The sequence below is a fragment of the Lithobates pipiens genome, unplaced genomic scaffold (assembly GCF_037356315.1).
Source record: "Lithobates pipiens isolate NorthernLeopardFrog02 unplaced genomic scaffold, aLitPip1_a1.2 Scaffold_18, whole genome shotgun sequence".
Classification (NCBI taxonomy): domain Eukaryota; kingdom Metazoa; phylum Chordata; class Amphibia; order Anura; family Ranidae; genus Lithobates; species Lithobates pipiens.
The window spans coordinates 95,993,393-96,011,475 of NW_027507758.1; the positions used below are offsets into that span (position 1 = coordinate 95,993,393).

An 18,083-nucleotide genomic window follows, 5' to 3' on the forward strand; every position below is an offset into this window, starting at 1 on the left:
AGAAAGGGCCAGTTTACTGTGTCTAGTGGGATTAGAAAATGCTGCAACGTAAGTGTAAGTAAACAATGCCCCATTGTTGATGTCATTTGTTGAATCCTGTCCTTTCAATGGTGTAAGTGGAAGAATAATGTCCAAGGGCCACAGAAAGGCAGGCAGAGGCCACCTTCCAGCCCACAGGCCACAATTAGGAGACTCAAACCCCACAGCAAGAGAGCATTTGTAATTTTCTGGCAGTTGGTTTTTAACAAAAGTTGGTTTTTAACAAAATACATTATGGAAAACCTTGTAACAGTAGAGTATTTCTTCAAGTAGCGTACCTAAATAAAGGTCATTCCTGCAGTGCTCTGCAGTGCTAGAAAAAAACAAAACAAAAAAAACAAGTCACATCAAGAAAAACATGTTTTATATTCAGTGAAAACAGATTCATACAAAGAATTACAAATTGCATATAAATTAAAGTATACAATGATAGTGATGTAGTTTATTTACAATTCATTATTATAAAGTTTAACCTGGTGTTCTTACAAATGTTATTACATGCCCCAAAATGAACACATGCCAATGAAAGTACATGCATTTAAATTTTAATTGCACCGCAATTAACATAATGTGTGCATTTATATTAAGAAAACAGAAGCTTGCAAAATATTAATGTTCATTTATTCAGTGCATTATGTGCTAAGAATTGAGGTAACGATCAAAATCTTGCTTTACATATATTTATATAAAACCTATAGAAATACTACATAGCATGATTGTACATGAACAGTGCAGATGTATAAAAGGCATACAACACAGATATACACAACTGAAAGTCCTTTTATGATTATCACATTAAGTGCTAATATGTGTAAGTTAAAGTAGTGGTGATATGATAAGCATTTCAATGTCTGGAAGAACAAATCTGTGCTTTATTAAGTTTTTACATAAAAAATGTGCTAAGGGCAAGAATAGCTATACTTAAAAGGGGCATACCATCTTCAAATCTTCAATGTAATTGCTTGTGTTTATCTTTCTGCAACTTTCACTTTATAGCTAAGCAAAGGAAAGACGTGTTATGTTGCCCAAAGCAACCAATAAGAAATTTACCTTTTTTTTACCTCCTTTAAAACATGACCTGAATCTTATTGCTGAGGACACCTTTTTTCTCTTCAATTATTTAAAATAAACGAACCTTGATTCTTTTCCCTACACATAGATGTCAAATCCATAGACAACAAAATAATAGTGTCATGCACTGTTGTCATTTGGAAAACCAATTCTCAGCCCTGCCTTAAATGTATGTCACAAGACAGCTGAGCTGTCAATGTTTGTCAGACACTTATCTGTAAAAAAACGTGGACCTTGTACATGGTCAAGTTTATAAATAGGGCTTGCACATGGGCAAGCTTAGAGGCAGGAGTTGAACTTGGCCCAGTTTAGAGGCTGGACTTACATGCTCTTCTACCATGCTGCGAGATTCATATTATCTTTCGAAGCGTGACTCTGTTTTATATAAATGTGGACTTACACATGGCCGATTTTAGAGGCTGGGCTCGCATTCTGCCAAGCTTAGAGGGAGGGCTCACCCATGGCAAAGACTAGAGGCTGGCCTTGCACTTGGCCTAGTTTAAAGGCAATGCTTGCACTTGGTCAAATTCAGAGGCAACACTTGCACATGGCCAATTTCAGAGTCAAAGCATGATCGAGTTTAGAGGTTTGGCTCGCATTCGTCCAGGCTTAGAGGGAGGGTTTGCACATGGCCGAGCTTAGAGGCAAAGCTTGTACATGACCAAGCTTAGAGGTAGGGCTTTGCACATGGCCAAGTTTAGAAGTGGGGTTTGCGCTTAGCCAGTTTTATAAGGACTTCCACATCCCCTTCTTCAGGCAGGATCTTAGGACTGTAAAAGGTTGCTGTTTTGATTTAACACTGGAAGTAAAGGCCCACAACTTCCATATACCAGTAACGTGGCTTAACCAATGCAAAAAGCACAATTGGAAGATCTAACACTATGTATGAACTATTTAATAAAAGGCACTTTCAAGAATGTAAATTCATCCATATGTGGACATCCCCCTTTAATAATATAGAGTTGAGATTTCATTATTTGAGATGGTTATATGCTTTAAACTATATTAAATTGTATACATCTTGCCATCAATGGCTGCTCATAACCGTTCTATAATTCTTTAAAATAAATTTGTCCAGGGGTCTGCTGGACCAGTGTTACCCCCAAATATGAATAATGTTTAAATATATCAAAGTTAAATTTTTCATACAATTTTCCTCTAGAATTAACATTATTACACCATTCCAACTTATTGAAGGAGATCTTATTGTGGGTTACTGTATTTATCTGGCATTATACCCACATATAGAAATAAATGGCAACTTTAAGAATATGCCAGCAAATAGACAATAAAATAGTTTGCATAGCAAACATCTTTAACTTGCTACATTTCAGTGTCCAAATCTGTTGGTTGGTTGGTTGCACCTATGCAGTCTTGGTTACAAGGAACACTTGTCTCAGGAACACAGAACTAGTCTTGAAAATTAATGGATGCTCAGATTTCTAACTTGGCTTGAGGATCTGAAGCCCCCTAAATGCTTAAAAAACTTGGTAAATAAAGCGCTCCCTGCAAAGATGATAATTATTAACCACCTTTCTCACAGCCCACACATGATCTTTGCTGTATTGAAAAGAAACTGCCACTTGAAGAATCTCTGGAACACTTCCAGGAGTGTCGATTTACTGGTCCCCTGCTGTACTATGTGCTTTATACAGCTGACTGCCAAGTCACTGTAGGACACAATAAGTATGAAGGGGTTGGCAGAAGGAACCGCAGGGCATGACTGGGGGCTAGGAAATCACCAATCCTGGAAGTGTTGGATTCTTTAGGCAATGGTTTCTCTGCAATACAGTTGAAATCATCTACATGACAGTAGGAGAGGGGAGAATTAATTATATTCTTCGCAGAAAGCACGTAAGTAAACAGTTTAGTTTTAGCAAAATATTCACTTTCATGATGATGGAAGAAGGCTGCTATCTCTGACCTTGCCTCCTGAAAATGCTAGCTGTTGGTTAGTCCCACAAACATTTTTACTTCAATCCTTTGAGTCAATGACCTGGAACATGTATGCAGATAATGGCTCAAAATACCCTGTATTTCTCTCAGGACAGTTACCTGGATTTTAAAGTGGTATTAAACCCAAAACCAATGTACAAAATTGCAGTTTACCAATCCTTAGATGAGGTGGCTGCATTGGTTTCCTTTTTTTGGCTCTTTTCTCTCTGTTTTCACCTGGTGATCTGGCCAGTAACATACCTCCTGTATTAATGTGTCTCCACTCTGGATAAAGGAGAACATGAGCAATTTTCAACAGCAGCACTGTCAGTCTGGGGGAGGGGAGTGTTAGCCCCTGCACACACGGTCGGAGATTTTGCCAACCAAATCCATCGGATTTTGTCCGTCGGATTTAGTCTGACGGATTGTGTCCGAAACTGTTGCATACACACGGTCGGGCCAAGTTGGCGAAAAATCCGTTCTTTCAGAACGTGATGACGTAATTTCTTTACGATGGGACTACATTCAGGCTAGTAGCCAATAGCTTTGATGTAGGAATTTGATCTGAGCATGCGTGGCACTTGGTCTGAACCAAATGCTACACACATGATCGGATTAGGTCCGACCGGCCCAGTTGGTCGGGAAATATTTCCAACATGTTGGAAAATTGGGTCGGACGGAGATTCGGATGGAATCAGTCCGATGCATACCACACACAGTCGGATTATCTGACGACACGGTCCGATAAGACGCATTCCGACAGATTCTCCGACCGTGTGTACAGGGGCTTAGATGTACTAGCATATCTAGATACACTAACAAATTGAAGCCAAACTCCAGCTCACACTGCAGTTACAGCAACAGTTCTATTTCTTTTGGGATAAAGGTTTTACATAAATAATCGAAAGCTGATATTTTTAAGCACCCCTATCAGTGGTAAAAAGTTTGTCTTAACACTCTAACTGCCACATGTTGAAAAAAAAACTTACTGGCTGCATAACTAGGTAAAAACAAAGAATAAAAGCCTAAACATGTTTTGCAGCCATCACATCTAAGAATAGGTAAGCTGCAATATAATAAATGTTTGCTTTTGGGGTTATTACCACTTTAAGGTTATACAATGGTGGCAATGACTTGGAAAAAGTAAGCAGATTAAGTGTACATAAGCTATAGAAAGCAAGGCATCTAGCATTTCCAGCAATGGCAAATGCCATATTCTCCCAGTCCAGATTTCTTTTAACAACATCAGTAATGACTAAGTATCATCTATATAGCTTTGACACCTAAGCTAGATATGCTTGATTGCATCTAATAATATTTTACAGCTATGTATATATACTTCTTTGCTTTCAATAGCTACAGCGTAGTTAAAAGCATATTTCGTGGCTTGTTATTTTCAGATTTGGTGAAGAATATTGTTAGCCTGCATATCATTACATAAAGAGATCTATATAGTTCAGTGCCATGGAAGGCGACAGGCTGAGAAGGGCCAGTATACTGTATAAATAAACCTAAATGGGAAAATCATGATTCGGTATACAGCGAGGTTCATACATTTTAATATTGTGAAGGCAATATAACCTGCACAGGAAGAGCAAATCCTTCACTGACTGTTATTTAAATGCTGCAATAAATAGCGTAGTAAGTAATCATTTATGGGAAAAATTTCACATTTTTAAAACGCTGGGTGTCTGTACAATATACAAGTGATTGAGACCGAAAGATAATCATAATTTATGAGGATTTAAAGGAACCCTATTCCTTTTTTAAAAGTGGAAAACAGAAGCTCCCTACAAAGCAAGCAATTATTACCCACCTGCCCCACCAAGATTCATGGATTGGAAAGACAATTTTGCTGAAAGATATTTTACATTTGACATGTCCAGGAGTGTTGGATGCTGACATCTTCTGCTGCACTCTGAGGCTCCATCCACCCACTATGTTGTCGCTGCAGGATACATTAGCTATGTAGAAGCCAGCAGAAGGGACCCAGAGTGCAGAAGGTGGGTATCAGATGCTGAATGACATTCAGCAAGTTTATATCTTCAATGCAACAGAGTTCTGCAGAGCAGTCGTGGGACAGGTGAAAATGAATTGCTTTCTTGGATGAGCCCTCGTTTTTCAATTTTAAAAAGGCATCACCTTAAAGAGACCCTCTCTATTTGCCCTGTTTAGCATTATCATTGAAAGTGAAAGAAAATAACAAATGTTGCGTTGTCCCCACAAAAGTAGGAGAGGGGAAATACTCCAATGGGGACACTTATTCTGATGACCTGGGGGCCCCAAGGGATTCCCCTAATTTTCAGGGATTCTTCTCATTTCTGGTTTTGTCTATGGGACAGGAAGTGAAGGTAAATCTCTCCAATGGGATACAGATGATGAAAAAAAAAATCTGACAAGAGTCCTCCCCTCTTCCCTACTCTATACAAGTTGAAAAAAGGTTTGCCTTTAGTTCTACTTTAAATAGGTAACCTATACAGTCATAATAATTTAAGACAGAATAATCAGACCCTTATCTAACTGTGGTTGGCTGTTTTTGAGCTGGAGTTTCCCACAGGGAAATCACCTGTTACAAAATCTGTTACAAACCATAATATTTGTAACAGAAACCTCTGATGGAAGCAACCATCCTCTGACTCCCTGGCCATACATCAGTTCAGAAACATGGAACAGAGCCTTGCTAGATGTGAATTCAATATTCCCAGAACTACGGTAGCAAGCAGACCAGAAGTCAGAAAATGCCTGCTTCAGTCTGAGCTTTTTCAAGCAGTTCTTTTAACTTTGGGGCAGATCTGATTTGTAGTACACTAAGTTACACTGGGGCATATTTGAGAATGAGACTAATGTATTGCTATAATAACAGGGGGCAAAGTAGACTGATATTGAATGCTTCTCACACATACACACTTTGGGCTGAATAACCAAAGCTAACACACCAAGTTATAGATACTTTTTTTTTTAAATGGACAGTTATTTTTAACAAATTCGATTTATAAATAATGAATTATTAAATAAGTATGCTTATTGTTGGGTTGAAGCTTTGTTAGTTGAATCTTTTGTGCGTTGATGAGGTCCAATATGCTCAAACATGTGTATGATGTATCAAAGCTGGCAGCATTATCAATACGGAGCTTAGAACAGGCATGGGCAGTTACTTCAAATTAGAACATACTTCTTTTGTCTTAAAAAAACAAAAAAACCATGGTGGTATTTGAAAATATAATTCACTTATGCACGTGTACTTAGATTTGCCAATTTTCTTTGATTTGAAAGTCTTCAGGTTTAAAGCCTAACCGCTGAGACTGTTTTTTTTTTTAATGTTCACTCAGTGGGGAAGTTAGAGAACTTCTCTCGGGATTTATGGCCATCTTGGGTCCCCACTTTGGAGATGTCCCCTTGTTCTTAGCTGGGCCAGAAAAGTGATAGAAAATCTCTCCAATGGGGACACAGATTACAAAACATTTCTGTTCAGTAAAATGTGAGAGAATTAGAACCTCTGTAAATTTACTATTACTGCCCTTTTTGTCCTGTCCCGGAGATAACATCTTCCCTCATTTCCTGTGGTGAAATCTACTCAAATGAGTTACAGAAAACAATAAAAACGTATTTATTGTTCCCAAGTCTAAGAAAAACTAGAAAAATGTATTGGTTGAATTTGTACTTTAACTTTTTTTTTTACCAGAAATATGTAAAATATGCATTTTTTACATGTGCTGCCAGAATATCAGTAGCCAATATTAAAATATCCCTGTCATAAAAGAAATACTTACCTGAAAACTTTTCTGAACAAAATTTCTGAAGACGCTAGCAGCCTGGCTTTCATGCTGATCTAATTAAACTTTCCAAGTCATTGACCCAGAGCCCATGGGCATGCAGGTCAAAAAAGTAAAATGTCCTAATCTGCATGCTTGTTCCAGGTCAATGACTCTGCATATTAAAGCAAAAAGACCAGGCAACTTGTATTTTCAGAAGGACAAGTCAGGAATGTGAGCCTCCATATGCTTCTAATGATACCTTTGTTAAGACTCAAGAAACAAGTCTGGCCTGGTTTGTGACAAATTGGTAGGCAATATGGCTGTTAATTAGCTGCATTTCCCATGACCCTTAGCACAGCAAACCATCATGTTTGTCCCAGTTCTTCGGCAAAGATAACAGCAAAAATCTGTACCTTGTGTACATGAGGAGTCTAATGAGGAAGTGTACAATATTGTGCTGAAGAGGTGATCATTTGGTTCTGGCCATTTGAAAAATGAAACACAAGTGCAGTACAGTCATGTTAGCTGTGAGATTCAGGATAGTTGTGTTGTTTGATGTACTTATACATTTAATCTGCAGTCTGCACATAAAGGCACTTTTTATCTCTTGTCGTGGTATAAGTCCTTATCCGGTTCCATGGCTGCTGTAGTCAAAGACTCCTTTCTTGAAGAATGGGGAGAACTCGCAGATTGTATGCTTGGAGAGGGTCAGACTGACCTTATCAATGTGCAATGGAGATGTAGGAGACTTCAGCATCACAGAGAAGAAGTTCCGCAAGTATTTCTAGGAAGGAAAATAAGAAACATTCAGTTATTATATGGTGTTTTCACCCATTGAAAAAATGGACCTAAACTTTATCCCAGAACTAAAACAAGTAGTCAGAATAGATAGATTCACTACAATTCTATTGAAGACAGTAACTAATCAGATGCCAAAATAACACCAGGGAACCCATCTCATTTATATAGGACATGTGAACAGCCAGAATATGTTCCTAAAAGTAAAACATTGGCAGACAATCCTGCTATAGAAGTCTTATTTAATTTAAATCAATATCTTGTAACATTATACTTGACAGATGTTAAAGCGCAATTTCAGACAGATTATTATTTCGGTTTGGATGTAGCAGATTTAGGTTTTGCTTGCCATCTGTGCCTACATTGGGGAGGCATCCTCTCACTTTCTATCAGGAGAGGAAGTGATGGGACATCTAACAGGGACAAAAAGCAAAAATATATTTTTTTAGCAAGTGAGGAGGGGGTATCAATGTTGTAACTGCTGTCTGTGCCCTCCTCTGCCAGTAATAACCCCCCCCACTCCCAACATTTCTTGTATGGAAAGCACAAGGACAGAAAGATAGGAAAAATATCTTCAAAACAGTCACAGATGGAGATAAAAATCTGATTGAAAGTAACTCTCCCCCACTCTATCTGAAACTGAAAAAAATGTGTCTAACTTCCACCCATATCTTCTTGTTTAGTTATCAAGGGTGCCAATTACAAAGATGGGCAAAAAAGTGAGGTTCACAAGGTGGGACATATCTCCTGGTAACTCTTCAAAAATGTGCAAGTACCTGTACAGTGTTATTGACAATTAAACACTTGAATTTACCCCTCATGTCTACATTAAAGAGTAGGTCTAGCAAAAACATTTTTTGGTTTGTTTCAATAGATAATACATGTAAACACAATTGAAATCAATGGTATAGAGAACTGTAAAACTTACAGTGCCTTGAAAAAATATTCATGCCCCTTGACATTTTCTGACAACTTCTGTGAACAGCAATTTTCAAGTCTTTGGACTTTGACTGGGCCATTCTAACACATGAATATGCTTTATTCTAAACCAGTGGGCTCCAAACTGCGGCCCTTTGCTTGCCTATATCAGGCTCTTGGGGCACAAATTCTCCCACTAATCCTCCCACTCATATGAGAGACTATTCTGCCATCTAACACCAACAATGGAGCACCATTTCTCCCTCACTAATAGGGCACTATTCCACCGCATGATACTAATGATGGGGCACTATTTCTCTAACCTAATTCCAAATGTGGTGATGTTTACTTCTACTGATGCCAGAAAAACTCCACTTCTGCTGGCCATGATCTGGCCACCCTCAAGTCTGGACAGTAAACCCGCCCTTTGTTCAAAAAGTTTGGCGACCCTTGATCTAAACCCTTTTTTCATTGTAGCTCTGGCTGTATGTTTGGGGCTTTGTCCTGCTAGAAGGTGAACCGCTGCCTCAGTCTCAAGTCCTTTGCAGACTAACGGGTTTTCTTCTAAGATTGCCCTGTATTTGGCTCCATCCAACTTCCCATCAACTCTGACCAGCTTCCCTGCCCCTGCTGAAGAAAAGCATCCCCATAACATAATGCTGCCACCACCATGTTTCACAGTGGGGATGGTATATTCAGGGTGATGTGCAGTGTTAGTTTTCTGCCACACATAGCATTTTTCTTTTAGGCCAAAAAGTACAATTTTGGTCTCATCTGACCAGAGCACCTTCTTTCACAGATTTGCTCTGTCCACCACATGGCTTTTCACAAACTCCAAAACAGCAAACAGGACATCTTATGGCTTTCTTTCAACAATGGCTTTCTTCTTGCCACTCTTCCATTAAAGCTGGATTTGTGGAGTGCACAACTAAGGCTGGGTTCACACTGGAACATGCAGTGGCTCATACCAGGATTCCGGTGAGTCTCCATACACCGTTTGGTTCAGCCCGAATTTTGGTCTGAATTCGGACCTGAAAGGGATCAAAAAGATGCACAGGGCTCCTGTGCAATTTGCCATAGAGTGCCAGTTCACACATCTGATAGCCTCATAGTTGTCCTGTGGACAAATTCTCCCACCTGTGCTGTGGATCTCTCCAGCTCCTCCAGAGTTACCATGGGCCAATTGGCTGCTTCTCTGATTAATGCTCTTCTTGCCCGGCCATGTTTTGGTAGGTTTGCAGTTATGTCATACTATTTAAATTTTTGGATGATGGATTAAAACAGTGCTAAATGAGATGTTCAAAGCTTTTTAATAACCCAATCCTGCTTTAAATGTCTCCACCACTTTATCCCTGACCTGTCTGGTGTGTTCTTTGGTCTTCATGATGCTGTTGGTTCACTAAGGTTCTCTAACAAACCTCTGAGGGCTTCACAGAACAGCTGTATTTATACCGAGATTAAATTACACCCAGGTGGACTCTATTTACCAATTAGGTGACTTCTGAAGGCAATTGGTTCCACTAGATTTTAGTTAGGGGTATCAGAGTAAAGGGGACTGAATACAAATGCACGCCACACTTTTCACATATTTGTAAAACCTTTTGAAAACCATTTATCATTTTCCTTCCCCTTCACAATTATGAGCCACTTTGTGCTGGTCTATCACATAAAAGCCCAATAAAATACATTTACGTTTTTGGCTGTAACATGAGAAAATGTGAAAATTTTCAAAAGAGGTATGAATAGCTTTTCAAGGCACTGTACAAAGATGATTCAACCTTATGGCAGAAATAATACAGTATAATTTTATTGCAATCCTTTGGTTGTTAACAATCCAGCCCCAATTACTGGGCATAAGAGGACAGTAAGGGGTCCTTTTACACAGGTTGCTGCACTCCATTCAGCAGGGAATCCATGAGCAGATCAGAGCAGAACGAGACTGGTGTAGTTTTGTGTCTGAAATTTTTCAGCTTCTCAGACTGTAGCAGATCCATGATGGCTCATTGAGTGGATGGATGTTACCAGACTTGTGTTAGTTTACATCAGGCTACCGCCAATTTGTCATGTCCATTTTTTCTTTCCAGAACTGGATGGACTGAGGTAGGCAGATGAAAATGGTTACAAGTCGATCAGGTCTTCCTAAAAAAACTGACAGGAAGACCCAATTAGAAAGCCTGTGTGAAAGGGACTTGGACAGGTTGTAAAGGCACAAGGTCTTTTACCTTCATGCATTATATGCATCAAGGTAAAAAAAACCTTCTGTGTGTAGTAGCCCCCCCAGCCCTCCTTAATACTTACCTGAGCTTTCTCTAGATCCAGCGATGTCCACAAGAGCCTTCCCTCTCTGGGGACTTGCACTCATTTTTTATTATTGGCTATTGGCAGCAGCTGGAACCATTTGCTCCCACTGTTGTCAATCACAACTCATGAGCCAACAAGAGGACGTGAGAAGTGGGCCAAGCACGCTTGCTTGGTCACCCTCAGAGCAAGCTGCTTGCTGTGGGGGCACCTGACAGGAGTGAGGAGCACCGGTTAGGGATCTGAGAAGAGGAGGATCTGGGTTTCTCTGTGCAAAATCATTAAGTATACCAGGTTTTATTTTTTTGAAAAAAAGGCTTTAATATTGCTTTAAGACCATTCATAAAAAGGGGCAAAAAAGAGAGAAAGAGAAAAACAGAAGAGGGAAAAGGGTAGGAGTGAGACCAGATAGCAAAAACATTTTTTTTAAATTATTTTTTGATGGTGTAAGCCCTCGTGTAAGCCCCGATCGGACAAAGTGCCACGCATGCTCAGATCAAATTCCTAGACCACAGCTATTGGCTACTAGCGTGAACGTAGTCCCATCGTAACGCAATAACGTCATCACGTTACGTACGATCGGATTTTCAGACAACTTTGTCCGATTGTGTGTATGCAACACAAGTTTCGAACAAAATCCAATGGATTTTGTTGTCGGAATATCCGACCGTGTGTACAAGGGCTAAGAAGGGTCAGAACCCATGGAAGGGTCTTACTGCTATCTGGTACTCCTTTAGAGAAATTTCCTATACATTTTTGTTCCATTGACAATATACAGGAAGAGAGACAAAAACTCCAACAACACAAGCAGAAATATATATATATATATATATATATATATATATATATATTTTTTTTTTTATTTCAGTAGAATAAGGGAAGGCTAGAACTGCTCTTGGCATTTCATTGCTGTCTGATGGTTGTCCTCAGAACAGTTAGTGAAATTTCTCAAACTGCTCCTTGCATAGCAACGGCCCCTTTCCTATTTTATACGAATTAAAAAATAAAAAATAAAGAATAGTTTAGGCTGAGCACAAACTATGTACGAATCTTCAGTAAATTACAGTTCATAAATCAACAAACAAAATTAAAAGTTGTCAGGTTTGGTCACACCTGTATATTAATTGGCAGCTGAAGACCTGGGCAGAATTCAGAATATAATAACGTGAAATATTAGGACTTCCAGAATAGATGTTGGAAATAAGCACACCAACAGTTCTGTGCCACATAATAACCTCCAGGCATATGGCGTACACAGGACATCGTCTTTCTTTTCCAAGTCACAATTTACTTTCTGGCTATTATACCTCATCCAGAATGTAGTTAGAATGTTAAAAAAAAAATAATTGAGGGTCAAGAACATTTTCAGATAGACATCCTGCTGCTGAGACAGCATAGGTCAGTAGACAGGAGCTAACACTCTATTGGTTTACCTTATTTAACTGGTCTGTGTGTTATACATAGTGATCAGCACAGTCTGTTCAGCAAAATAACAAGAGGATAGAGCACTAAAAATGAATAGATGCATTTTTTTTATTAATAGAAACTTCTCTGCGTTTTATGAGCTTTTTACGAGCTTAAAACGCTCAGGTGTGAATGCCTCAGTCAAATGTGTCATCTGAACATTCCTGATAGGCGGCACAACTGTCTGAAGACTACACTGTAAATAGGTAATGCAATACAGCCTGGTCTAGGACCCACAGCTAGGACATGTCTTCTGTTAGACTGACACTAAGCATAGCGTAAAATAGCTGTGTTGAGAAGATCAGTGCTGTTTATCTGCCTTCTGCTAACACCAATCCCCACCACTCCCCGCTCGCCCAGCTTGTCACAATATATTTCCATCCTCACATTTTATACTGAATTGTGTCTATGCTCTGTTCAAAAACATCTCGATTGCTCATGCAGCTTTACTGGCTAATAACTCTCTTAGTTCAGCATCTAGGTTCCTTACATAGATTCACACAGGAAAGCCCCATGTTGAGTCCATTGAAAGCTCCTATTTTAACTAAAGTTCTGTTGAAGGGAGAATTTCTTCTGGCCTCCAAAACGCATTGTTTTTTTTTCCGCGTAAACCAATAAATGTATTTGGACTTTATTATTTGATGCTGGTGCTCCTTTCGTTGGTGCATGATTTTTTTTCTGGTAACCCATTGGGTACCCACAGAAGGATTGCCCTGTCTGTTGTAAGCAGCCGAATCTGAGCCAGTGAGCTTTTCATCCAACTCCCAGTGCCTCTTGGATGTTGTTTTCTTCATTCAAGGCAAAGTGATAGATTCTCTGTCAAGACCCCCATCCCTCCCTGCCTCACCTTTGCAGTGCAAATGACCAGCTCCTGGCATTTGGCTGTGAGGCTTAAGCATCATGGGAAGAGGTAGCATACACCCCTATACCTAGAAGCACCAGTATTTTACAGTGGCTGTAAATGCACAAAGAAACGAGGGACACCTCTTAAGGTGAGTATGAATGGATTGAGATGTGGGCTTTGAAGAGGCTATCATTTTGGCCTAATGTATCCTTTTACTAAAAACAATATACTCTCCAGGGGAGTCCACTGCACTGACAGCATGCAGGCACCCACAAAAGGAAGAACCAACACATCTGTACAAGCAAGATCCCAAAATGTGAAAATCATGATGATTTCAGGTAAACGTAAATATTTCCTGAAAATACGGGATTGTTTCTGTTAAAGGCCATGGCCGTTAAATACAGATAAGCCAGTGCTGGGCTGCATGTGCCAGATGCTTTCCTATTATGGGCTCCAACACAACTGTTAACTTGCGCTTCAGGCTGAAAGGATTCAGTCTCCCCATGTGAATTTCCAATTGACTCCTATGGAGTATTCAGATGGTGGAGCTTATATATTACATTTGGCCTGAAGACAAAAGTGATGGAATAGATCTCCTGAGGTAATATAAACAGCTGGCATCTGATCTAAATCACCATAATCCATCCAACACTGAACTTCCATTTTGCTGTATTAACCTAAACAAGTACTTGATATTTTGAACAAGAGAATCTTTGAACACTAAAGAGGCTTTTTCAAAATTTTAGGGCCAAGTAACTTACATGGAAATCTAGAAGGATTTACTTAAAAGTATATGTAAACCCTCACCTTTTAAAACAACCCATTCTGTTTAAAATAGAAATGAAAGGCAAAACATTTGTGCATACAGTTGTGCTCATAAGTTTACATACCCTGGCAGAATTTATGATTCCTTGGCCATTTTTCAGAGAATATGAATTTAGAAGAAAAATAGAGAAAAACAGAGAATATGAATGATAACACAAAAACTTTTTTCCACTCATGGTTAGCATTTGGCAGAAGCCATTTATTATCAATCAACTGTGTTTACTATTTTTAAATCATAATCACAACAGAAACTACCCAAATGACACTGATCAAAAGTTTACATACCCTGGTGATTTTGGCCTGATAATATGCACACAAGTTGACACAAAGGGGTTTGAATGGCTATTATAGGTAACCATCCTCACCTATGATCTGTTTGCTTGTAATTAGTGTGTGTGTGTGTGTATAAAAGGTCAATGAGTTTCTGTACTCCTGACAGACCCTTGCATCTTTCATCCAGTGCTGGATTCTGAGTCATGGGGAAAACAAAAAATTTGTCAAAGGATCTGCGGGAAAAGGTAGTTGAACTGTATAAAACAGGAAAGAGATATAAAAAGATATCCAAGGAATTGAGAATTCCAATCAGCAGTGTTCAAACTCTAATGAAGAAGTGGAAAATTAGGGGTTCTGTTGAAACCAAACCACGGTCAGGTAGACCAACTAAAATTTCAGCCACAACTGCCAGGAAAATTGTTCGGGATGCAAAGAAAAACCCACAAATAACTTCAGGTGAAATATAGGACTCTCCGAAAACATGTGGTGTGGCTGTTTCAAGATAGGAAAGCATCTGGTACATGCACAATAAGGAGGCACTTGAAGAAGGATGGGCTGTACGGTCGAGTTGCCAGAAGAAAGCCATTACTACACAAATGCCACAAAGTATCCCGCTTACAATATGTCAAACAGTACAGAGACAAGTCTCAAACCTTTTGGCACAAAGTCCTTTGGAGTGATGAGACCAAAATTTAGCTTTTTGGCCACAACCATAAATGCTTCATTTGTAGAAGAGTCAACAAGGCCTATGATGAAGGGTACACCAATCCTACTGTGAAACACGGAGGTGGATCGCTGATGTTTTGGGAATGTGGGAGCTACAAAGGCGCAGGAAATTTGGTCAAAATGGATGGCACAAAGAATGCAGAATGTTATCAAAAAATACTGGAGGAACATTTGCATTCATCAGCTAGGAAGCTGTGCATGGGCCGTAGTTGGACATTCCAACAATGATCCAAAAAACAAGGCCAAGTAAACCTGTCATTGGCTACAGCAGAATAAAGTGAAGGATGTGGAGTGGCCATCTCAGTCTGCTAACCTCAATATCATAGAGCCACTCTGGGGAGATCTCAAACATGCAGTTCATGCAAGAGAGACCAAGAATTTAAAAGGAACCAGAGGCTTTTTGCCAAGAGGAATGAGCAGCTTTACCATCTGAGAAGATAAAGATCCTCATCCATAAATACCACAAAAGACTCCAAGCTGTAATTGATGTTAAAGGGGGCAATACACAGTATTAGGAACTGGGGTATGCAAAATTTTGATCAGGGTCATTGGGGTAGTTTCTGTTGTGATTAGGATTTAAAAAGAGTAAACACAGTTGATTGATAATAAATGCTTCAGCCAGATACTAACCATGAATGAAAGAAAAGTTTTTGTTTTATCATTCATATTCTCTGAAAAATGGCCAAGAAATCATAAATCCTGCCAAATCCTGCTAAACTTATGAGCACAACTGTAGATATAAAAAACATTACCTTGTTTCCCTTTTTGTTTTATAAGTGACCAAAATAAACTCTGTTCTCACATGCACAGAGGTGAGGGAGGAGAAAAAACAGCAGTATCTAATAGGCTTCAATATAGGGTGGACTCAGGTCACAGAGAGTACGCTCCGATCCCACTCCGAGTGGCTGAAAGGGCAGGCGATCCTATTGGACGCCAAGGAGGGGAGGAGCTGGAAGTTACCACGGAGGAGAGGACACGGAGCTGCTGCCTGCCACCCGCCATCATCGAGGTAAGCAGCTCAGGGGCATAGGTGCCGCTGGAGGGGAGGGGGTCAAAAAAACAAAAAACAAAAACAAACACCAGCTTCCACTGTATGACATTAGGACACAGTTTCAAGCAAATTGATTTACTCATCTTATATGGAGCGAGGAAGGGTTAGAACCCTTATTCAGATTTTAGTGCTGTGCCCCCACTTGGAATAATCCTCCTGTTTATGTGTCAACAGGACATGATATAAAATGAAATGTACCCAAAAAACTACACTACAAGTTTTTACGATGAGTTGAGAAACGCCTGAATATCTGTCAGGTATTAGTAGTGCCTGAAGAGACTTCTGGTCACTTTCTGGTCCAGTGACACACTTTGCATCAGAGTGTGACAATGTGTCACTATAGGGGGAATAATCTACCCTGCAGGGATAGACACTTTAGGAAAATGACAAAAAAAAAACATTTCCCTTTTCTCCATGTTAAACTTTACCCACTATAGTTTACAATAATAGATTAAAGTGGAAGTAAACCCATCGATTTAAACAGTTAAAAAAAAAAGGCATGCTGGGAATGCTAACTGCACATTGGCTGTGCTCTCAGCCAAACTATCAAACCATCCAATGGCTGGTGTCATAACAAATCACATGTGCAGCACCATAGCAGTTGAAGATTAAACAGAGGCAAAGATGGCAGCTTCCTTGGCTGAAAACGATAGGGGAGTTTACTTACACTTTAACAAGCAGTAAAGAAGCCTAAAAACAAGCTCACTTTCTCACTAACCCCTGTAGCTGCGGGCACTATGGAACAATTCACTCTGACCACTGACATTTTTCTTCAAGTAGTTCTCTCAGCAGCTCAATATACTGTGAACCCCCCTCCACCCAGCAGTGATTTAGCAGCCTTCTAGTCTCTAATATACTCACATTGCAGAAGTTCTGGGAGGGGAGAGTGTGGGGGGTTGAGCTGCTGAAAGAATGACCTGAAAATTTTCACTGCTTCTATTGTAAACTTTGAGGGTCCCAGAACAAAGGCTTTGTTTTGCATTGATGTCATTTCACACCACTAGCTTTGTGGTGCTGTTCATTGAAAAAAATAAAAAATTTCAGCATAGGTTGTCACACAAATTCCTGCCACAGTGGCAAAAGGAAGTTTATTAAATGTCTTGTGACATTTCAATGATGTTCCAACAAGAAAAAAAAAAAAAAAAAGAGAGAGAGAAAAGTGTTTACTGTTCACTCTCAGCGCACACCAGCGGTCATGTGATCAGCCAGCTACTGGTGTGAATGGGCCATGAGGATGTTTTACTTTACAATAGCTACAAAGGTTGGTGAGGGCTTATTTTAAAGCTTATTTACTGCTTCTTAACCACTTCCCGACCGGCACACGATGATGTATGTCGGCAGAATGGCACGGACAGGCATATGGGCGTACAGGTATGTCCCTTTAAGAATGGGTCGCGCCGGCCGGGACCCCCGTGAGTCCGGTTTGTGGGTCCCGTGGACTCGATCGCCGCGGGGATACCCGTGATCGTCTCAAGGGGAGGCTGAACAAGGAGATGTGGAAGTAAACAGCACCTCCTCATTCTGCCTAGCAACAAGTGACACTGATCTCTGGCTCCCTGTGATTGGAGCAGAGATCAATGTTCACTAACACACAGCCCAGCCCCCCACAGTTAGTAACACGCCCCTAGGACACACTTAACTCCTACACTGCCACCCCCTGGTTAACCCCTTCACTGCCAGTGCCATTACACAGGAATCAGTGCATTTGTATAGCACAGATTGCTGTATAAATGACAATGGTCCAAAAAAATGTGTCAAAAATGTCCTATGTGTCCGCCATAATGTCGCAGTCACAATAAAAATCGGCGATCGCCGCCATTACTAGTAAAAAAAAAAATGATTAATAAAAATGCCATAAAACTATCCGCTATTTTGTAAACGCTATAAATTTTGCGCAAACCAATCAATTGCTTATTGCCATTTTTTTTTGCCAAAATTTTTTTTATATATTTTTGGGGGATATTTATTATAGCAAAAAGTAAAAAATAATGCGTTTTATTCAAAATTGTCACAGTTTTTTTGTTTAAAGCGCAAAAAATAAAGGCTGGGGTGATCAAATACCACCAAAAGAAGCTCTATTTGTGGG

The 18,083-nt window shown here is 39.7% G+C and overlaps 1 protein-coding gene across 1 annotated transcript in view; it reads right to left on the minus strand.

The window, feature by feature from the left end:
• Positions 1-386: 386 nt before the first annotated feature.
• KIF16B (kinesin family member 16B) overlaps positions 387-18,083 on the minus strand; it is a 566,152-nt gene continuing 548,455 nt past the window's right edge. The window contains exon 26 of the mRNA XM_077485929.1: positions 387-7,584. Coding sequence (XP_077342055.1) covers positions 7,426-7,584 — 159 coding nt within the window. The 3' untranslated portion in view covers positions 387-7,425. The remainder of the gene's footprint in view (positions 7,585-18,083) is intronic.